The 20,466-nt window shown below is 36.5% G+C and overlaps 1 protein-coding gene across 4 annotated transcripts in view; it reads left to right on the top strand.

Annotated features, from left to right (window-relative positions):
• Window positions 1-20,466, top strand: part of slc7a1b (solute carrier family 7 member 1b) — a 29,744-nt gene that overhangs the window by 521 nt on the left and 8,757 nt on the right. Inside the window, exons 1-7 of one of the 4 annotated variants that reach the window (XM_048160385.1) lie at window positions 3,890-4,098; window positions 14,654-15,113; window positions 16,564-16,722; window positions 16,814-16,979; window positions 17,228-17,361; window positions 17,470-17,692; window positions 20,058-20,197. In XM_048160385.1, coding sequence (XP_048016342.1) covers window positions 14,744-15,113; window positions 16,564-16,722; window positions 16,814-16,979; window positions 17,228-17,361; window positions 17,470-17,692; window positions 20,058-20,197 — 1,192 coding nt within the window. In that variant the 5' untranslated portion in view covers window positions 3,890-4,098; window positions 14,654-14,743. Of the gene's footprint in view, window positions 1-3,889; window positions 4,099-4,858; window positions 5,090-12,322; window positions 12,642-14,653; window positions 15,114-16,563; window positions 16,723-16,813; window positions 16,980-17,227; window positions 17,362-17,469; window positions 17,693-20,057; window positions 20,198-20,466 lie in introns of those variants that run through there. The other 3 variants (XM_048160386.1, XM_048160387.1, XM_048160388.1) reach the window with 3 other exon arrangements.

Here is a 20,466-nt window from a genome sequence, read left to right as displayed (position 1 = left end):
CTGTGATTTTATTGCCAATTTTTTACTTTCAGTCTGGAAACTAAAATACTTTTAAAGGGTTTATGAACAACCCGTTGCGAAATCTGCATGGGGAAATTTTCACCCAAATCATTATGGATTTCTCCAGTAAAAATAACTAAAATACCAACAAGCAATATATAGATCCAGAGAGTAATTAAGCTGAAAATGAAACACAAGGAACAAAGACAGGAATTAAATCACGATTCCAAACATATCCCGACAAAGATAGTAAAATGAAGATAGAATTTTAAAATTTTAACACTTTTCTACATTTTTTTTGAGTATGGCATGTATTGCAAATTTAATGTTTGTCAATTGAAGGACTTTAGCCTCTATGTTTAGCCTGTTTGTCAAATATGTTGCAAATTGTTCTGAAATAAAGGCAATCGTGTTTCATCTGTGTGTTTTATGTGGTTGAACAGAACAACCTCTAAAATCGTTTAAAGGTTCAATATGATTTTTGGATTAAAATATCTAAAAACCACTAGAACAATGTTATATTTTTGTTGCCTTGTGTACTTACATTATCCCAAATGTTTTCAAGAATGATTAAATCCAGAGAAATAAGCAATTTTAACCAGGACACAGACCGTGTTCGTGCGTCACCTATCAATCATACCCGCGTTACCTTCGGTTTCCGGTTTTATTTTGCAGAAACCATGGAAACACCAAAGAGGTTTTAATATATTATGTGTTTTATTAGACAGGTGAGCAACTGTTTGGATACATTCATTGACAGAAGACTAATCATGTTATGTAGCTGAACACAGTAAGTCTCATTTAAATCTCGTTTTCTTGATTTACTGCGAGTACCATGTTTTACTATACCTAATATCGATCTAGCTTACTGCAGCGTGCAACAAGTGTCTCATAGCAGCCGCCGAGCGAACGCAGAGTAGCATTATAACAACTTTCAACACTCAAATGTATCTAATATGATAAAACAGCACTGCTTTACCCCACATACGGTTGACCAGAAGAAGCGGAAGCGGCGACTGCGGCATAATAAAAGTTCTGCTGCTCTCAAGACGTGTGTCGCTCTCGTCTCTCATTAGCAATCGCTCCACGGCCTTGTTTGTACTCGCACATCACTCGACCCTACTTCATGCAGTATCCTTAATAATCTCATCCATGAACATGATTTCTGCCCGAGTCCCATCCCGATTCTTTTCCACCGGCTGTAGGTATGAAGACAACACCTCCCATGATTCTGTGAAGTCAAGGCGTCATCAAGCTGTGCCTTTGTTTTGAATGAGCGACCTCTAGTGGTGAAAACGTACATATTGTGCCTTTAATAACTGGTCCACAGCAATATGATGCCCAAATAATAAATCTTAGTTTAGTTCATATAAACATGTGGAGTAAATACTTACATTTTAATTGACAGAATCTTTGCCTTAGTTTTCTAAACGTTTGACTGAATAAAACATTTAGTTGAACGAACTTTAAAACTAGTTGAGCAAACATACTTTTTAGAGTCACGTTTGCACCAACTAAAAAAAATAACAATTCAAGTAACATTTTGGAGAGAGAAATTGAGTGAACGTAAAACTTGTTACTAAACAAGGGGCCATTTACACGACACCATTTTCAACTAAAAACTTTTTATGCATTTTGATCATTCATTTACATGGCAACGGCTATGTAATTTTTGTGCAAGTTATCTTCTCTGTATAAACTACAAAAACGTGAATTTGTGAAAACGGTGATGTCATGTGCATGAAAATGGGGTATGCAGTGCATAGGGGCGCCGCACGGAGGGGGGCGCCATTGTGCCAAAACAATTCTTTGAAAATCTTTTTGAATAAAATTTAAAATAAATTTTAAAATTATGTTTGTTGAAAAATAATGTTTGTTTAGCATTTTAAATGAGTAAAACATATTTTATTATATCAAGTGAAATCAACTGCTCACCATTTCGACATACGAGAGCCGTTGCTCTTTTACGGACAGTAACAGTACAGACATGTCCAAAATCGACAGAGGAGGGAAGCGTTCTGGGGCGCAGAACAGAAAACATAAAAAAGAAAATGAAAATATTAAAATGAAGACATCAATGTCCAAGTGGATAACAAGCAATTGTCTTTTAAGAATGGTCCGCCGAATCACTGATTTTACTCAGTTCAGAAATTCACAGATTCAGAAATGAAACACTGCTGTGAATTGCTTGGAGACAAACACTTCTGCTTTGTCTTTATAGTCTCATTGGCAAAATTGAACAAAATAGAAAATATTTTATCTAAAATAACACAATATAAACTTACTGAACTCTTGTATAAAATCGGTATTGCATTGCATTTTGCACTTTATATTTGGGACAAAAACAGCACTCATGTAATATTGCACTCCGTTACTTTTGTGATGCTCCTTAACTCATATGATTATGAAATTCTAAACTTCATTTATTATAAAAAGAAACTTAACTGAGTGTAATTTAAGTGTTTGTTCATTTTAACCTTCAATATTATTATAGTAGTGCCAACTGACTCCCATGTGTAGTTTACAGCAATAGTTCCTCTAGAAAATTTGCCATGTACAGTAACTGATATACTACATCCAAAATAATCGATATCAAATTGAAATCGAATCGAATCGCAAGCATGTGAATAGAAATCAAATCGAATCATGCAAATTGTGTCAATACCCAGTCCTAATAAATATGAGACAAAAACTCAATCAGGGGCATTTTTGCTCCAATATTTTGAATTTTATGGACATTCCAACTGCATTCTATAAGCTCCATCACATAGTGAGTTGTTGCCCTGCATTATATTCGTCATCATGGTTGGTATGGGTGGGGTCGCCAACCATGATCTTGCATACCCCTGAGCAAATGTGCAGTTGCGCCCCTGCGCATATGTATTATGTGTTCAGTCTATAGGTGCGTAGAGTTTCTTTGTGACATCGCCAACTACTGGCCTGATGTGTGTAAAACAGTATTTTTAGTAGTTTTCGCAAATCAGTGTGAACGGGGATTCCGTATAATTTAGAATAACTTTTCTGTTTTTAGTAGGCTACATCATTGTTGTGTAAATGTACCCTAATAACCTAATTAGTGGAAGGCACATTTGTTTTTTTTGAGTATCATATTTGATAGATCAGGCTTTATGGCTCATATAGCATGATAATATGGAGCTCATAAAGGAGGAGGAAAAACATCTCAGTCTTATTCAGAGGCCCAAAATGAGCAAAAATGTGCAATTTGGTGCAGTTGCTGATATATGGCCAAAAAAAAGAAAAAAGAAGATGAAATTCTGATAGCTTGTTCACTGAGATCTTTATGGCAGTATAACAGATTGCATACATAAAAAGAAGCTTAAAACATCAGTTGTCATTCTTATCTCCTAATAATGTATCAGTAAGATGATAGAGCTCTGTAGTTTATATTGTAGGGGCAAAACATATAATGCAATACAATGATAAGTGGGAGATGAACAAATAAATATTCTTCAAAAGCCTGTTTCATATTTGATGTACAAATAATCAGGTAAACCTTAACTGCTTCAGTAAGTGTTCATCTTGAAATATTACTAAGGCTACTAACAATATTAAATGTTATTCTACGTTTAATTTATAAAAATCAGTAAAGATTTCACAGTAAAAAGACCTGAAGGTGGAGGTTTTTACAATTATACTAAAAGACATTTTACTTGCAAAAAAAAAAAAAAAAAAAGCCTATAAACTGTCAATCAGACGACAGAGTGCATGTAGTAGGTATACAACAAATTTTTCAGCAAAGTTTTGGTCATGATCATTTAGAGGACTAGAAACTGGCAAATCTAATATGATACAACAGTGCAGCAACTTGCATGAGCAGAAACGATGTATAAACAGATGGATAAGAAAGGTAGAGCTCGTTTGAATATCAGGAACACATCCCAGTAACATTGGTACCTCCTTTGGGTGTTGGCACACGGAAGGATGTTCAAGACACATGGGCCAATGATACCTCATGGGTGGGGTTTATGCTCAAGGTTGAAAGGATAGTATTTTATTGTAAAGTAACGGCTTTATGTTTATTTTTCGGCGTCTCGTTCATTTCTGAGATCGCGGAGTTGCTTTTGTGATCCTCACTAGGTAAGAATGAAGCACGTGCGTTTAAACAACTGTTTTTGAATTGTCCATTACATTACATGTATTTGTCCATCGCACTTCTAGGTGTACTGATACTTTAAACAGGTTTCTGATACTTTAAACGATTTCTTTGTTTACTGAGATTGCTTTGCTATTGAGGTTGTAAGCCTGCTTCCTGCATGTGCTCATCCTGCGATGCACATGGCGTGTCTGATCTCCATTTAAGGGCTGATGCAACACCTAACTTTGCAAGATGACGAGATAACGCATGAACTTTCCGAAATATTGCTGTTGTGTGAACCCATTCGCTTCGTTTAAAGCACATTTGTTGTGATTATCAAGTATTTATTGCAGAATTTACAAAAAAAATTACAAAAAAAAAGCGCGTGCATGTGCTTGTATAGAGCGCGCTATTCATTGTACTCTAGCGTTGGATGCGGGCGGAATTTAATAATTAAACCTCAAACAAAACCCGCGGAACGCTAGACCACAAAGACACTTTGTGACATTAAGTGCTTTATAATGCGAAAATAGCGACACATTTGCTTTTTCATGAGGTTTTAAACTGGTTGGTGCGGTTGTGTATATCACAGATTTGTAGCTGATCGATTTCCCGGCTTTTAGATTCGAACTTCGAAGCAATTCTAATTCCGAGGAACCGATTCGTAACGGTTGGCAATCTCTCGACATTTAAAAAAAAATGTTGATTCGAAGAATCAAATGAATCATTTTTCTCCCAAAACTACAACGAATCGGTTCATTAAACGAATTGAGCTTCTAAAACAGAGGGGAGCCGCGCTCAACCGGACAATCCGCATGCTTTCTGTTTAGGGCGAGTCACTGCGCTTTATTATGACGTTAAAAATGCGGGAAATTTGTTTCGCTAATATTTACACCTGCAAACTCGTCGTCTTTCTGCAAAATTCGTCTTTCTGCAGAAGAAATGCCATTCACTTGAATCACACAGATGCGAAGAAATCAAGAGCTGTTTGTGGTAAAACGTTGTTTACGTTTTGTTTCATACATACATTGAAAATGAAGATAGATTTAGTTCACTCGAGAGATGATTCCTCCACAGCTAGTAGTTATATGTAATATTAATGCTCATGTTTTCATGTCAGACAGTGTATTAATTTAATACACAATAGAACAACCTTAAGCCAGATTAGCAATGCCTTAACATACGTTAATAAAATGTAACGTTTTATAAATGCTTAACATGCCATTGTTTAATATACATTCAAGCAGTGAACATTATATCCATTTTTAAGCCTCTTCGTGTTTGAATGTTGATCTGTAGGTTGCATTATAAAACGTTTAATAATGATTTATTGCTTAAAGTTATTAAAGTGTTGACATTGTGATTACGGTGATACTGTAAATATGACCGTTTACAAAGCTTCCTCATATCTATATCAGAAATAAGGTCAACAGAAAGAGGAAGTAATGTTTTCAGACACATTCATGCTAGGAATAATTGTACATTTTAAATTAACTAATGAAGTGAATCTTGCATGTTTTTTTATGACTTTGATTCAAAATATAAATTAATTGTGTTCAAAAATATATATAAAAATACAGTTATAATCTTAAAAATAATGCATGTTTCTTAAGAACCATGTTGAATGACTTTCACACATGCAGCACCAGTGTAAACTGCTACATTAACCTACATTTTTACAAAATAGCACATGAAAGAGGTTTCGCTGTGTGAAAATTTTTGTGTGATGATGCAACGAAACAGTTAATTTTTTTTTAAACACTGTTTGAACCGATTCATGGAAAAGAATGAAACCTCTTTCCTCTGTATCTTGAAACGCAGCCAAGAACAATAGCAAATATAAATGGTCAAGGTGACTGTGCCCTAGTTTATCACCCTCCAAAAAATAAACATAGTGTTTGAATATTGCATTTGAGGAAGGTACAAGTTGTATTGATTCAGCAGAGTTGTAAAAGTAAGGTTTATATTATAGAGACGTAAATAAACTCTGCAGAAATCCACACAATGCCTTTGGTAAAATATGTATATCAGAGCTAAAATATTCCAATGTACTCAGTGATTATTACATAAGTTATTATATGCAAAAGCTTTATTTGACCGTTTATTTTGTCTGATTTGGGTGTGTATGTTATGGGTGTTACCAATTGGGATAATGTTGTGTGTGTGATCATCCCAGATTAGGTTTGCTCAGTTAATTTGATTAATATGTGGTTATGTTCATGTTGACACAGGTATCAATCAGAAAACATTCAAGGGAAGGTGTTGCAGTAGAGTTGAAGGGTGGTGGACTGTTTGCTCGACACGTCGAGTTAAAATGTCATGACAGAGTTTTTGTTTGGACAGTAAAACGGTCAGATCTGCAGATAGAAATTTGGCATGAGTATATGGAGTGACAGGTGTTCAGTCCCAGAAATCTTTTTGGGTTGCTTCAATAAATCACCCGTCATTACTCTTTTGTTTTGAGGATGTGTCTGGTTTCACATCACCGTGGGGTGGTTTGTTTTTCATCGTTACTGCTCTTCAGATTTCAGGAGACAAAGTTTATGATCAAGACAGTTGAAACACTATTCTTGGGCTGGGTTAATCAGGGCGGGGTGTTTGCAGGCCAGTGAAGTGTGCTGTTTGAATGTCCGTAAAGGTGTGTAATAAAAAAAAATATTGGATTCACCGGTAGTTCCCGTCAGTTTAATCACGTTGTATATTAGTGCGCTACCTTCATTATATCACATGCGGCCACAGCTTCACAAGAAAGGCACTGCACCAGATGCAGGTAATTCACACGCTCTCTATTTTTTCATTCAAATTCATTCAAATAAATGTAGCTAAAATTTTAGATCTATCAACCCATAGAGAGAGTAACTTATGAAAATTAGCTATGTTTATCCATCAATTCAAATTTTGTGCTGCAAACATCAGAGCTTTAACTTGTCGACGCTGGCAAGAGACCATTTTATAAGCAGGATAATCCACGGCTAAGTGTCCAACTGTGCATTAAACTATCTTAAAGCACACCATTTTGTTTTGGGTTGGGTATTTTGCCTCCATATATTGTGCATTTCATTTGAAATTAATTAAAAAAAAAAATACTGTGTTGTTGAGAGAAGTCACTTATACTCCAAAAAGCTGCATTTGTTTGAGGGGGAAATTATATACACTTTTATTCAGCAATTATGCATTAAATTGAGCAATTTGTATTTCACATAATCATCAGTTTCCTCAAAAATATTAATCGAGCATTTTAGTCCAATGAATGGTTTGAATTTAGGCTTTTATTCACATATAACATATTCACATGCTTGATGCACCCATTCCATCCAATAAATCGCAATAAGCTTTGTGTTTTGGTATTTTTGATAAAAACTAATGATGCGTCCCAATTTGCATACTATCTGTACTAAATAGTATTCGAAATTAGAATTAGTGTGTCCCAAATCGTAGTATGTTGAAATGAGTATTCCAAAGATACCTGAATGGGCTACTTTTTCCGGTTAGAATCCGAAGTGTAGATCCGTGCACACGTGCTAACGGCTAATATTGCCCATAACACATTGCGCTGTGGACGAGGATTCGATTAGAACTACAAATATGAATAAAGTGTTTTAAAAAAACTACAAACATGGCCGATGTGCGAGACCAACGGTTAAGATAAAGGGGTTTGAGTGATTAATGAGGAAACTTCTCCGCATGAAAGACCCATGACTGGCAGATCAAAGTCATACATTTCTCTCCGAAACGGTAGGAAGTTAAATTTTATGTGGAGGATTTTAACTGCAACAAGATGATAGACAGGGCAGTTTAAACGGTTACAGGTTGCATAAGTAAGCGTCAGAACGTCTGTTAAAGACGCAATTATGACAAAGTAGTATGTCCCAAAGCTTGCATACTGTTCTGCTACACACTCAAATGTGCTTTTTCTTCACAAAAAAGTACATACTTTTAAGGCGTAGTATAAGTAGAATTGGGACGCAGCAACTTTCAAATTCTGTCAAATTTATTATAAATTTTAAACAATAAATACTGTTTTGATGCTCTTTAAAGGATTAGTTCACTTTCAAATGAAAATTACCCCAAGCTTTAATCAAGCCATCCTAGGTGTATATGACTTTCTTCTTTCTGATGAACACAATCAGAGATTAATAAATATCCTTACGCATCCGAGCTTTATAATGGCAGTAAACAGAGTTCACAAGTATGAGCTGAAGAAAGTGTCTCCATTCACATTCATCCATCATAAACATACTCCACACGACTCCGGGGGGTTAATAAAGGCCTTCTAAAGTGAAGCGATGCGTTTGTTTAAAAAAAAAAATCCATATTTAACAAATTATGAAGTAAAATATCTAGCTTCCAGGCCGCCTTCTGTATTCAAGTTAAGAAGTAAGTGTAAAATTCTTGCAGTTCATAAAGCTTACGCTACGTCCTACGCCCTCCCTATTCAACTTACGCAAAGTTTACAGTTTACACTTTCTTCGTAACTTCAGTATGAAAGGCGGTCTGGTGGAAGCTGAATATTTTACTTCATAACTTTTTAAATATGGATATATTTTTTTATTTTTTTTACACAAACTCATTGCTTTGCTTCAGAAGGCTTCAGAAAAAGTGTGAGTGCCAAATTGAGTTTTAGGGTCTTCTTGCACTTGAATGGTTTAAAATCATGCATCACTTCACTTTAGAAGGCCTTTATTAACCCCTCTGAGCTGTGTGGAGTATGTTTATGATGAATTGATGTGGATGGAGACACTTTCTTCAGCTCATATTCGTGAACTCTGTTTACTGCCATTATAAAGCTCGGATGCATCAGGATATTTATTAATCTCTGATTGTGTTCATCAGAAAGAAGAAAGTCATATACACCTAGCATGGCTTGAGGGTGAGTAAAGCCTGGGGTAATTTTCATTTGAAAGCGAACTAATCCTTGGCGTGGTGTGACAGATCGTTCAAGCGAAATTGGTGCAAAAGTGAGTCAATCATCAAAATGAATTGAGATCTGAATTGAATCACAAGCTTGTGATTTGAAATCGATTCAAATCGAGAAATGTGTTAATACCTAGCCCTAATTTTCAACCTTGATAATGTTTCTTGAGCACCAAATAATTTAATTTCTGAAGGATCACGTGACAAATATTCAGCTTTGTCATTATTTTAATATTTCACAATATTACTATTTTTACTGTATTTGTTCAAATAAATGTAGCCATAGTAAATGTAAGTGACTTCTTTCAAAAAATTGAAATGTTACCGACCACAAATGTTTGAATCGTGTAAGTATATCAGCCATTTCTATTGTTGTCTTCTGTTTCACATACGGTGCATTTGTTTTTAATAATCATTATGTTGTAGTTGTACTGGATGAACTCCAAGTACATGCCTCAGATTCCTCAGTGCAGCTCTGATTTTATCAGATGATGACAATCGTCTCATCAACAGAAAGTCAATGTCAACTGACCTGGGCATCGTGACCTCACTGAAGAGGTTTGTGTGTGTGTGTGTGTGTGAAGACAATGTGACCGGCTGATGTGTTCAGATGCCTCCCGTTTCTGCCGGTGCTCTGTGATTGGTGGAAAATGGGGCAAGGCCCTCTCCCAGCCCACTTACTGGATTTACAACACTTGACAGAAGCACGAGTTTCCGTGCCTGTGTTGCTGTGGCCTTTTAAAGTGGATGTGCTCATCAAGGATGTGAATGGCAGATGTTCCAGTACACCTTGCGCAATCATGTGTTGCCACATAGCAGTGTTAGGCTGTATAAGCAGGCTTTGTTCCATTACCCTCCCTCCAAATAAACAGCCCCCTGTACATGAATTTTAAAGTCGACTGGCATCCATTGAGAATATGCAGAAGAGCCAAGGGGATTTAAAATGAGACAAAACCACTAAAAATAAAGATATTTGTTATTTTAATTCTTTTTTTGTATTTAGCCATGTTCACACAGCAACAGAATTTGGTTGTCAGTCGTGTATTTGAGTCGTTCATAAGGTTACGTTCACACCCAGTACAGTTATTTACGGGAGTGATAACCACATAAATTAACTCTCACCTGTAAATTTTCAGGACTCATAACCGCATTCTCGAAAAACCTGTGTTGTGTGAGTGGAACCAGATTGAACAGCTAGTTTTTTGTCCCGTCATACAGCGCGAGAGAGCTGTGCTGCGCTGCACAAATGCGTGGAATCTGCGTGTTTTCGTGGTCTCAGTAACTGCAAAAGATTGCTATTTAATTATGAAGTCGTCTGCATGTTGTGCATGTCTTACGTGAGGCACTCATAGTGTTTTCAGCATCTGCCCTCTTACTATATGAGGACATTCTACATGAACTACATCTCTAAAGCTGCTCTGAAGGTGATGACGGGGTGACTTTTTGAGCAACGTTGCCGAGCGATGTTGCTTGGGCACTTTCACATTGAAAATGGACAACAAATTTCTATCTGGACACTTTAGTTTGAAATTTGTTGGCTATTTGCAGTGGGAAAGTGCCCAAGCAACATCGCTCGGCAACATCGCTCAAAAAGTTGCCCCCTGTATCGTCACCTTGAGAGTCACTTCACCAGCATTTCACCATTTAATTTGATAAAACGACCTCAGATAATTAGTAAATTGGTAAAGTTCTATGAATTCAATTGAGTTGACAATTTTTGATTGCTACATTTAATTAAACAATTAAAACAAAATTGATTTAAAAAAAAAAACATTTAAAATGGAAAACGAGGTTACAATGTGACGGAGAGTTGGCTTGCAAAACTTCATTTACATTTATGTTTGCTCGCAAATGTTTTGCATTCCCCTGAGAAATGCAAAACTGTTGATCGAAATATTTAGGGTTGGGTAACAAAAAAACGTTTCCATTATAGAACAATTTTCAAGAATCGTGGATTCGATAAGACATGCATATGTGTGTGCATTTTAATAGGATTTTAAACGATTCAAGCGCAAGAAGATGCGAAAACTCAATTTGGCGCTCACTGTTTTCTGTGCTACGCACACATCCAAAGCGTGCGCACAGAAAGCTTCTCCTATTGTGCGCGAAAACTCAACTGAGCTCTTTTGCATCATCTTGAGCTTAAACGGACAAATACACAGACAATGATGTAAAAATATTCTTATAAACAGTCGGTTTTGTCTAAAGTGAACAAAAACGCATGTATAACAGTATATTCCTCATATAAGCGTTCTTTAGCCTGCTGATTTTTCTGTAGGCTGCTAATTTTTGTTCATGGTAATCAGCTGCAACAGAATGTTTTGCAAAAAGACCAAATAAATATCAAGCATATCTAAATGTCTAACTTTAAAAAAAAAAAAAAAAAGTTTTTAACCTTGTTGTACTCGGTAATAATCGGAATCGATAATCTTTAGCTCATCCTGCGCATTAAGCGCATTGGGTGGCAAGACTTTTCCAACAGGTTCGATCGGCCGTGGTGGTTTCAGCTTTGTCCCATGAAATACCGATGGCTCGTAGGTCCTCTGTGATTTTGGGCGGGGCGATAAAACGATAACGATATGTATCGCGATAGACACGTGATCGATATCAATAAAAAATGTGTTCGATAAAACGTTCGATATTTTTTATTCTTCGTCGGAAGAAAACAGAGGTTGCGAAGCTCTCTGGTAACGTAGGGAGTGACACGCTAACAGCCAATCATGTAACAGTATCAATTTTGGTTGCGCCATATCGTTGTCTCGTGCTGGTCTGCTGGATTCCTCTTCAGTAACCGGCGACTGATAAGCAGAAAATGAGTGCCGCAGCGAGCGTGGAAATTGTAAATAAAAGAGGAAATGTGTTCATTGTGACTTTAGTTTAGACTTATGTTTACATTTTAATTATTTGAGTTTTCCATGGTTGTTGACATTTCTGTCTTAATAACTGAGGGGATTATGATCAGAGGAAGGTAAAGTTTAAAATAAAAATGTTTAAATGTAATATATTTTTCTCCTGGTCCTTATTTTAAATGGGTCATAAAAAATATCAATAATTATCGATATCGACCGATATGGAACACTGATATTGTGATATAGTTTTCAGCCATATCGCCCAGCCCTAATATAAAATGTACATATTCTTATATAAAATGAAGTCATATTGGTATGAAGTGAAGAGTAAATCATTTTCACTTTTATTTCAAAGCAAATAAATATGAGATGTCATATAAGGTTAAAATTTGTTATCTATCCCTAAATGTAAAGAGGTATTTTGTGGCAGGAAACTAGAGTCAAGAGAGCTGATGGAGTGAATGTAGGAGCCTCTGACCACCACAGCTGCTGGTCTTCACGTGACCTCACGGTGTGCTATTTGTGGCCCGAGCTTTGAATGAGTTAGTTGCCACAAAGGCATGCAACTCCTGCTACAGGCGGACACGGGTTTGACCACCTCCCCTTGCTTGTATTTATTACGAGTTGAGAGAGAAGACGGCTCCATCAAAGGTTTTACTTTACAAATCCTCATTGTGTTTGACACCTGGAGGAGATGCTGAACTGAAAGCAGAGCTCAGAGAAAAGAATCGCAGGACTTTATTCGTATTCTGGGGATTTCCTTGCTCTGATATTTTGAGTTGGTAAGAAAAGGATTTGAAACTTGGTGGATTTGTTGTCTTTCTATTTATCTTATTTGAGTTTCCCCATGAAACCCGTTATTAGTTTTGCTCTCAGTAAATGATGCAGTGGCACTAATTTATTGTAGATGCTTTAGGGTTTCACAGTGGCCTTCTGGGAGACTCAAATTTAGTATGGTTATTTAAGACTAAATTATCTTCTGATGTCTTTTCTTTCTGTAATCAGTCATGAAGGGAATATTGTGAATTAGTGTTTGTGTTTTAGCCTTGATTACCGATGGATGAATCTAATGCAGTCAGTCAGGAACGTGGCAGTGTCACATTTCACCTTTAAATCAAAAGAATAATGAATGTTTTAAGATTTTTAAAAAGTATTGTTGCAAAAAACAGTGATCATTTGTACAAATTATTCTTTGTTTTCCTTCTGCGAAATAATATTATTTTTTTTTTTTTGTAAGAATGACACAAATATCATGAGCTGATAAAATAGTGTCCAGTTTCCTGAAACTGGAAAAGGGAATAAGCTCACATTTTTATTAGTGTATACTACAGTATATTTATTATGTGTCTTGCTTGAATATGATCTCTGACGTTAGCGCCACACTTGTGTGTTTATAAAAAGATCCTACTGTAAAGTTCAAGCGATACCTTGGCTTAACTCCAGTCTACTTTAGGCTTACGTCTATTACAGTAACGATGAGTAAGAGAAATCACGCTGGTTGTGGAGGTACCAGGCTCAAATATCATCACTCTTGTGACTCTCCCAGGAGGACTTATGTCAGGATCGTGCTGCTTGCATCATTTAATAAGACGCCTCATTTGAATATTTGTATAGCTATTGATGTCATAAAACTAAGATATTTAAGAACGTTATTGTAAACTGAAATAAAATAACTAATTAAAAGTAAATGGGGGAAACTTAAATTGATTAATAAAGGTCTAAAAAATGATTTTGAATCATCAAACTGAATATGATGCAACAATTTACCCTAGAATTTTTACAATTTTGAATTGGCAGTTAATGCAAGAATGGTTGAACAAATAATTTTGAATTGTCGCATTAAATTGAATGCAACGGTATATCTTAGAATTGTTTGTAAAACAAATATTTTGATGTTTTTACAGTTAAAGCTAGAAGGATTTAGTGTACAGTTTTTAATTGCTGATTGAATTGAATGCAGAAATCTGCATAAGAATGGATATATGAAAGTTTTACATATATATTTAACTAATATTATAATAATATTGGTGATTTAATTGTACTTTTAGATTACCATTGCTTTCATTTATGCTCACTTAATTAATCTGTAAAAACACTAATAATTTAATAACATTGTTAAATGTAATCTTTAGCCAATGTTAAAATTAAAGGGTTAGTTCACCCAAAAACTAAAATTCTGTCATTATTCACCCTCACGTCGTTCTACACCCGTAAGACCTTCGTTCATCTTCAGAACACAAATTAAGATATTTTTGATGAAATCCGATGGCTCAGTGAGGCCTCTATTGCCAGCAAGTTCATTTACACATTCAATGCCCAGAAAGTGACTAAAGACATTTAAATCAGTTCTTGTGACTACAGTGATTCAACCTTAATGTTATAAAGCGACGAGAATACTTTTTGTGCGGCAAAATAAGGACTTTTCAACAATACCTAGTGATGGGTGATTTCAAAACATGAAGTTTTACGAATCTTTTGTTTCAAATCAGTTGTTCGGAGTGCCAAAGTCAGTTTGGCAGTTTGATAAGCGATCCGAACCCCTGATTTGAAACAAAAGATTCGTAAATCTTTGAAGCGGTGTTTTGAAATCGCCCATCACTAGATATTGTTGAAAAGTCATTATTTTGTTTTGTTTTTTGGCGCACAAAAAGTATTCTCGTCACTTCATAACATTAACAATTGCACAAACTTGAAAATTTGAAAACGCAGTATGTTAATAACCTTGAGTTTAGAAACTTTAATGGACTGTAAATCAGAATAGTAATCACTCTCTCTCAATCTTTTTTTCTTCCAGGTCATTGGCACTACCGTGAAGAGCTTGTGTCTGTGTGTTTGTGTGCGTGTGTGTGTGCTTGTGTGTGTCTGAGTGCTTAAAGAAATCAACATGGTCCTTGCCCACCTAAAAGTATTTGGAAAGCAGCTTTTGCGAGTGAAGGTGGTCGACTGCAGCACAGAAGAGTCTCGGCTTTCCCGATGTCTCAACACCTTTGACCTGGTAGCACTCGGAGTGGGCAGCACATTGGGCGCTGGCGTCTATGTGCTGGCTGGGGCCGTGGCGCGGGAAAACGCCGGTCCGGCAATCGTACTGTCCTTTCTGATTGCAGCATTGGCCTCAGTTATGGCTGGACTGTGTTACGCTGAGTTCGGAGCACGTGTACCCAGGACGGGCTCTGCGTATCTGTACAGCTATGTGACAGTGGGCGAGCTGTGGGCCTTCATCACCGGCTGGAACCTCATCCTGTCTTATATCATAGGTAGGGTTGCAAAATTCCGGGAATTTTCAAAGCTGGAAACTTTCCATGGGAATTAACAGGAATATATGGGAATTAATGGGAATAAACAGGGAATTTGCAAAATTACAGGTTAGCCTATAACAGGGTACTTGAATGTAGTTGAAAAGAACATCTTGCAGTATAATTTTGGTTAAAACAACCATATTTAATGTAATTTTAGTTACATTTTTACCCTGCACATTCCTCAATCACATTCACGCAGCACACGACTTACTGCAGGGCTATTGAGGCCACACCCCCTGCATTTACTGTGCATTCCCCCAGTCCATAACATGCACATTTAATCAAAAATACAGCAAAAAAACTGTAATATTGTGAAACATAACTACAATTTAAAATAATGGTTTTCTATTTTGATATACATAAAAATATATTATATTTCTGTGATGCAAAGCTGAAATTTCAGCATCATTACTCCAGTCTTCACTACTCGGTTCAATACTCGGTTAACAATGTTGGAAACAGTTGTGCTGCTTAATGTTTTTTATTACCTGTGATACTTTTTTCAGGATTCTTTGATGAATAAAAGTTTTTAAAGAACAGTATTTATTTAAAATAGAAATCTTTTGTAACAATATACACTACCATTCAAAATTTGGGGGTCAGTAGTCTTTCTTTTACCGTTTTTTTTTTGAAAGAAATTAATACTTTTATTTAGCAAGGATGTGTGAAATTGTTAAAAAAAAGTATTGTTAAAGTGATATTGTTAGAAAAGATTTCTATTTTGAATAAATTCTGTTCTTTTTTAACTTTTTATTAATCAGCGAATCCTGAAAATAGTATTAAAGGTTACAAAAATATTCAGCAGCACAACTGTTTCCAACAATGATGATAACGGAGTATCAAATCAGCATATCAGAATGATTTCTGAAGGATCATGTGACACTGAAATAACACAATTGCTGCAATAAAAATATATTTATTTTACATATTTACTAAATTAGAAATAAATAACTGTTATTTCATGTTTTGACCAAACAAAATGTTTATATAAATATTATAAATTTATATAAATTTCCCAAAATTTCCAATGAATTCCCATAAATTCCTGTTAAGTTTCCAACTTGGAATATTTCCAAAATTCCCAAGGTTAAGTTCCCGTGGAAAGTTTCCAGAAATTTACCGGAAACTTTCCGCCCCTTTGCAACCCTAATCATAGGTGAGAATGCTTCAAATAGTACAGGGTCTGTTACTGCTACTTGAAATCATTTTCAAAATTAACAATATAATTAGGACTGCACAATATTGGGGGGAAAAAATTCTGCAATATAAAAAAAATACAGGATTTTTCCCCCGATAACTTGAATATCTTTATTTGTAAAGAATGAATCATTCTAGAGTGAGATTCTGTTGTGTACCCCTAGTTATATCCCATATCACCTGACCACAATTATAATGTTCCCTCTCTCAGGAACATCCAGCGTTGCTCGAGCATGGAGCGCGACCTTTGATGAGCTCATTGGGAAACATATAGAGAGCTTCTGTAAGCTACACATGAATATGAAGGCCCCGGGAGTGCTAGCGGAGTATCCGGACATGTTTGCAGTGCTCATCATCCTCCTGCTAACAGGCAAGCCATTGAGAGTCAGATTTCACAAATATACCTCAATCTGTTTGTTCATACAAATAACAAATAAATATGTCTCGTGGATGCTCTGCAGGTTTGTTGGCGTTTGGGGTGAAGGAGTCCGCTTTGGTCAATAAGGTGTTCACCTGCATCAATGTTCTGGTCCTGATGTTTGTGGTGGTGTCGGGCCTCATCAAAGGAACCCTCAAAAACTGGAACCTGGATCCTAAAGAGATCCTCAACCACACATACTCTTCAAAGTAATGAACTGTTTTTATATTCTTTTGATACAGCTATACAAACACACAGTATATTTTGTGGAATCTGGATTTTGTTTCAGAACATGTCTCAGGTTTATTTTGGATCAAAATCGTAAGGAAAAAATGGGATTATGTTTAGCGTAATCATATAATGTTCAAATGCAAAATGTAATGCTCCTAAAAATGGTCTTTATTGTCTTGTTTGTCTGAGGGAGATGCAGTAGCTTAGTCCTTGTTTGTATTTTCAGTACATCGGAGGAGCTGCCGTCTGAAGAGAGTCTGGGTGTTGGTGGTTTCATGCCGTTCGGCTTCTCTGGAGTTCTGTCTGGTGCTGCGACCTGTTTCTATGCCTTTGTTGGGTTTGATTGTATCGCCACGACAGGTGAGTTTTTAATTTTTTATCACAAAAATTATTTAGAGTCTGCTCTGAGACACATTCCGAAATAAATGCCTGTCGAAATAAAGCCTTTTTCTGTTTCTCTGCTTTCAGGTGAGGAGGTGAAGAATCCTCAGAGGGCGATACCCATTGGAATTGTAGCATCACTTCTCATCTGTTTCGTCGCTTACTTCGGTGTATCAGCTGCCCTCACGTTGATGATGCCATACTACATGCTGGATAACAACAGCCCTCTGCCCGTGGCCTTCAAATATGTGGGCTGGGAAGGGGCGAATTATGCAGTAGCTATTGGTTCACTTTGTGCTTTATCCACCAGGTAGGAGGTTTTTTTTTTTGGCTTTCCATGACATGACCCCTTTAATGCCTCAACTGTCAGGCTTAAAGATGCGTGGAACTTAATAGAGGTCGACCGACGTTGTATTTTACCGATAAATATAGCTATTTTTTATTTTGCCTCTAGAGGTCACTTTTGTACTGTGTAATGACAACTGACCCTTCTCAGCTGCTCCAGCAGCAGACGCAACTGGGAAAAACTGTCTGTGTGGGTTACTGACGATGACCATAATTGCAGAAATTGATTATTGGTGCCGATGAATCTGCAAAAGCGATATATCGGTCGACCTCTTGAACCTAATTATTTATTTACTACTAAAGTTAATTCAACTGCAATGCCCTGAAGTAATTGTAATGTTTCATTTTGATATAATTTGCATATTGTGTTTCAAATGCTTTGAAGTGTCATGAAACTCCTCCTACAAAGTGTCTCAAGAAAAACTCTTACCCCTTATTTACACTGCACACCTCTGTGGCGTGTTGCGTCCTCTACGCGGTGTCAACTCACACCAGAAGAGGCTAGATTCGTGAGACCACAAGATTTGCCTGTCTGACGTTGTTTTCCTTGATTTTTTTCATGTTTTTAATGGCTAAATGGTTATATTTTAATTGTTTATAGCTACGCCCTACTTTTTGCTGTAGCCTACTACAGCGAAGTTAATACACTTAAAAATCCAGTTATGGACGACAAGGATAAAAGATTTTCAAGTTTTTCAACTTAGAATCTTTTGTCGTCAATTTCTGGCTTCCTAGTGATGTGAAATATGATCGGGGGTCTACAAGGGTATTATTTTGACCTTATTTTGTATTTGAGCTGCACGGCTTGGATGCGGCGTCCGTCAAAAATAGACTTGGCTCCTTTTTTTTTTTTAGCGAAGCTGCTTCTGGGACGCTTGTGAACTGTGACGCGGCGCGGCTTGCGTAAACACAAGCGTTGACTAGTGGCCGCGGATCAGCTCCAGTAGCCGCATCGCAGCCTTAACGCACACCAGACGGATCATCGTGATTTTGCCAAGTAAGAATTGTTCCTGGGTCAACATATTTTGTTGATCCTGGAACAACATTCCAGTCTGAAAATTTAGTCTTAACCCTATTCCTACCCCTAAATCTAATCCTACCCATAACTTAACCCTAAAATCAGAGGTGAATAACATTGATGTAGAAGCACCTAACCCTGGTTGCAAGCCTAAACTTAACATAAATTGTAAACTTGTCCCTCAAATCTGATCAACAAAGATGTTGATCCAGGAACATGTCTTACTTGGCAAAATCACGGTAACCCCACAGACGCGTGCAGTGTAAATAAAGGGTTACGGTTGGACATTAGGGCTGGGCAATATATGACCAAACAGTTGTGAACATTTCACAAATTAATATTTCATGTTAATATTACACATTTATGTTAATTAACAAAAATGGTAATGTATGTAAAAATTGTAACAAACGAATTTTTATAGGGTAAAATTTGGTCTTCCAAAGTATTTTAATCATGTTAAACGCAGGTAAAACCACACATCGCACATCATGAGGGTCATAGCCGTCATTTCAGAAGTGAGGGGGACAAAAATGTCAAGTGTATTGCCTTTTTTTTTTTTTTTTTTTTTTTTGGGTCTGACCTTTGTCTAATTGACAGGTTTTATTTTTTTCTCATCTCCTGCTTTTAATTGGCAAAGAAATCACCTGCTGAAAATTAACCAATAACAAGTATTCTATCATATTTTCCCCTATATTGTTCTTATGACAGTGCACAAGTGCTTGTACATAAACCAATCATAAAATTAAGTCATGATGGATTTTGTACAATATCACAGAATAATCTGCTGTAATACAGGCAACAGAAATGGCAGCGCCAGTGCGACTGTCTGCAACACGCATGCACAGCATTATTTGTGTTGTATTACATTATATTGTGATAATGTTGTGATAATGTTTTTGGCTCTATTGCCCAGCCCTAAATTTCAGCATCATTACTCCAGTCTTCAGTGTCATATGATTCTTCAGAAATCATTCTAATATGCTGATTTGGTGCTCAAGAAACATTTTTTACTATCAATTTTGAAAACAGTTGTAATGGTTAATATTCTTTTGGAACCCATTATGTTTTTCGGGATCCTTTTCAGGATTCTTTAATGAATAGAAAGTTCAAAAGAACCGCTTTTATTTAAAATGGAAATCTTTTGTATAGGATGTCAGATCTCAAAAAATTAGGTTTGGAGTTTCATGACCCTTTAAATGCAAACCCAGTGTGTTTTTTCCTTCTTGTTAAAGCTAATTAGCTTCAGTAGATGTTAAATGCACAAGCTAACTGCATTGCATGGCTTGAATCTTGTTTCTCTCCCCTGAACTAGTTTGTTGGGCTCCATGTTCCCAATGCCCCGTGTAATATGGGCCATGGCTGAAGATGGGCTGCTCTTCAAGTTCTTGGCCAACATCAGTGAAAAATCCAAAACGCCCATAATGGCCACTATAACATCAGGCATAGTGGCAGGTGAGGATGCTCATTCAAATGACTAACAGACTCGCTCCTTTACAGAATTCACAGTGATGTGGCAGACAACCTCTCAAAATGCACCATGACTAAATATGACTGAGCATCTGTCTCATCCACTAAACTCCAGCAATGCCAGAGAACTGACCCATAACCTCTGTGTGTTAAAAATAGGCTTTATTCAGGCCTTTATGTTCAGAGAATCGCAGCAATGACATTAAACAGTTAGCAGAATTACCAAAAGAAAAAACGTTATAAATTTAAAGTGA

Source organism: Megalobrama amblycephala, linkage group LG16, assembly GCF_018812025.1.
Source record: "Megalobrama amblycephala isolate DHTTF-2021 linkage group LG16, ASM1881202v1, whole genome shotgun sequence".
NCBI lineage: Eukaryota > Metazoa > Chordata > Actinopteri > Cypriniformes > Xenocyprididae > Megalobrama > Megalobrama amblycephala.
The sequence above is the reverse complement of the archived record's forward strand: the minus strand, read 5'-3'. Positions and strand labels throughout refer to the sequence as shown.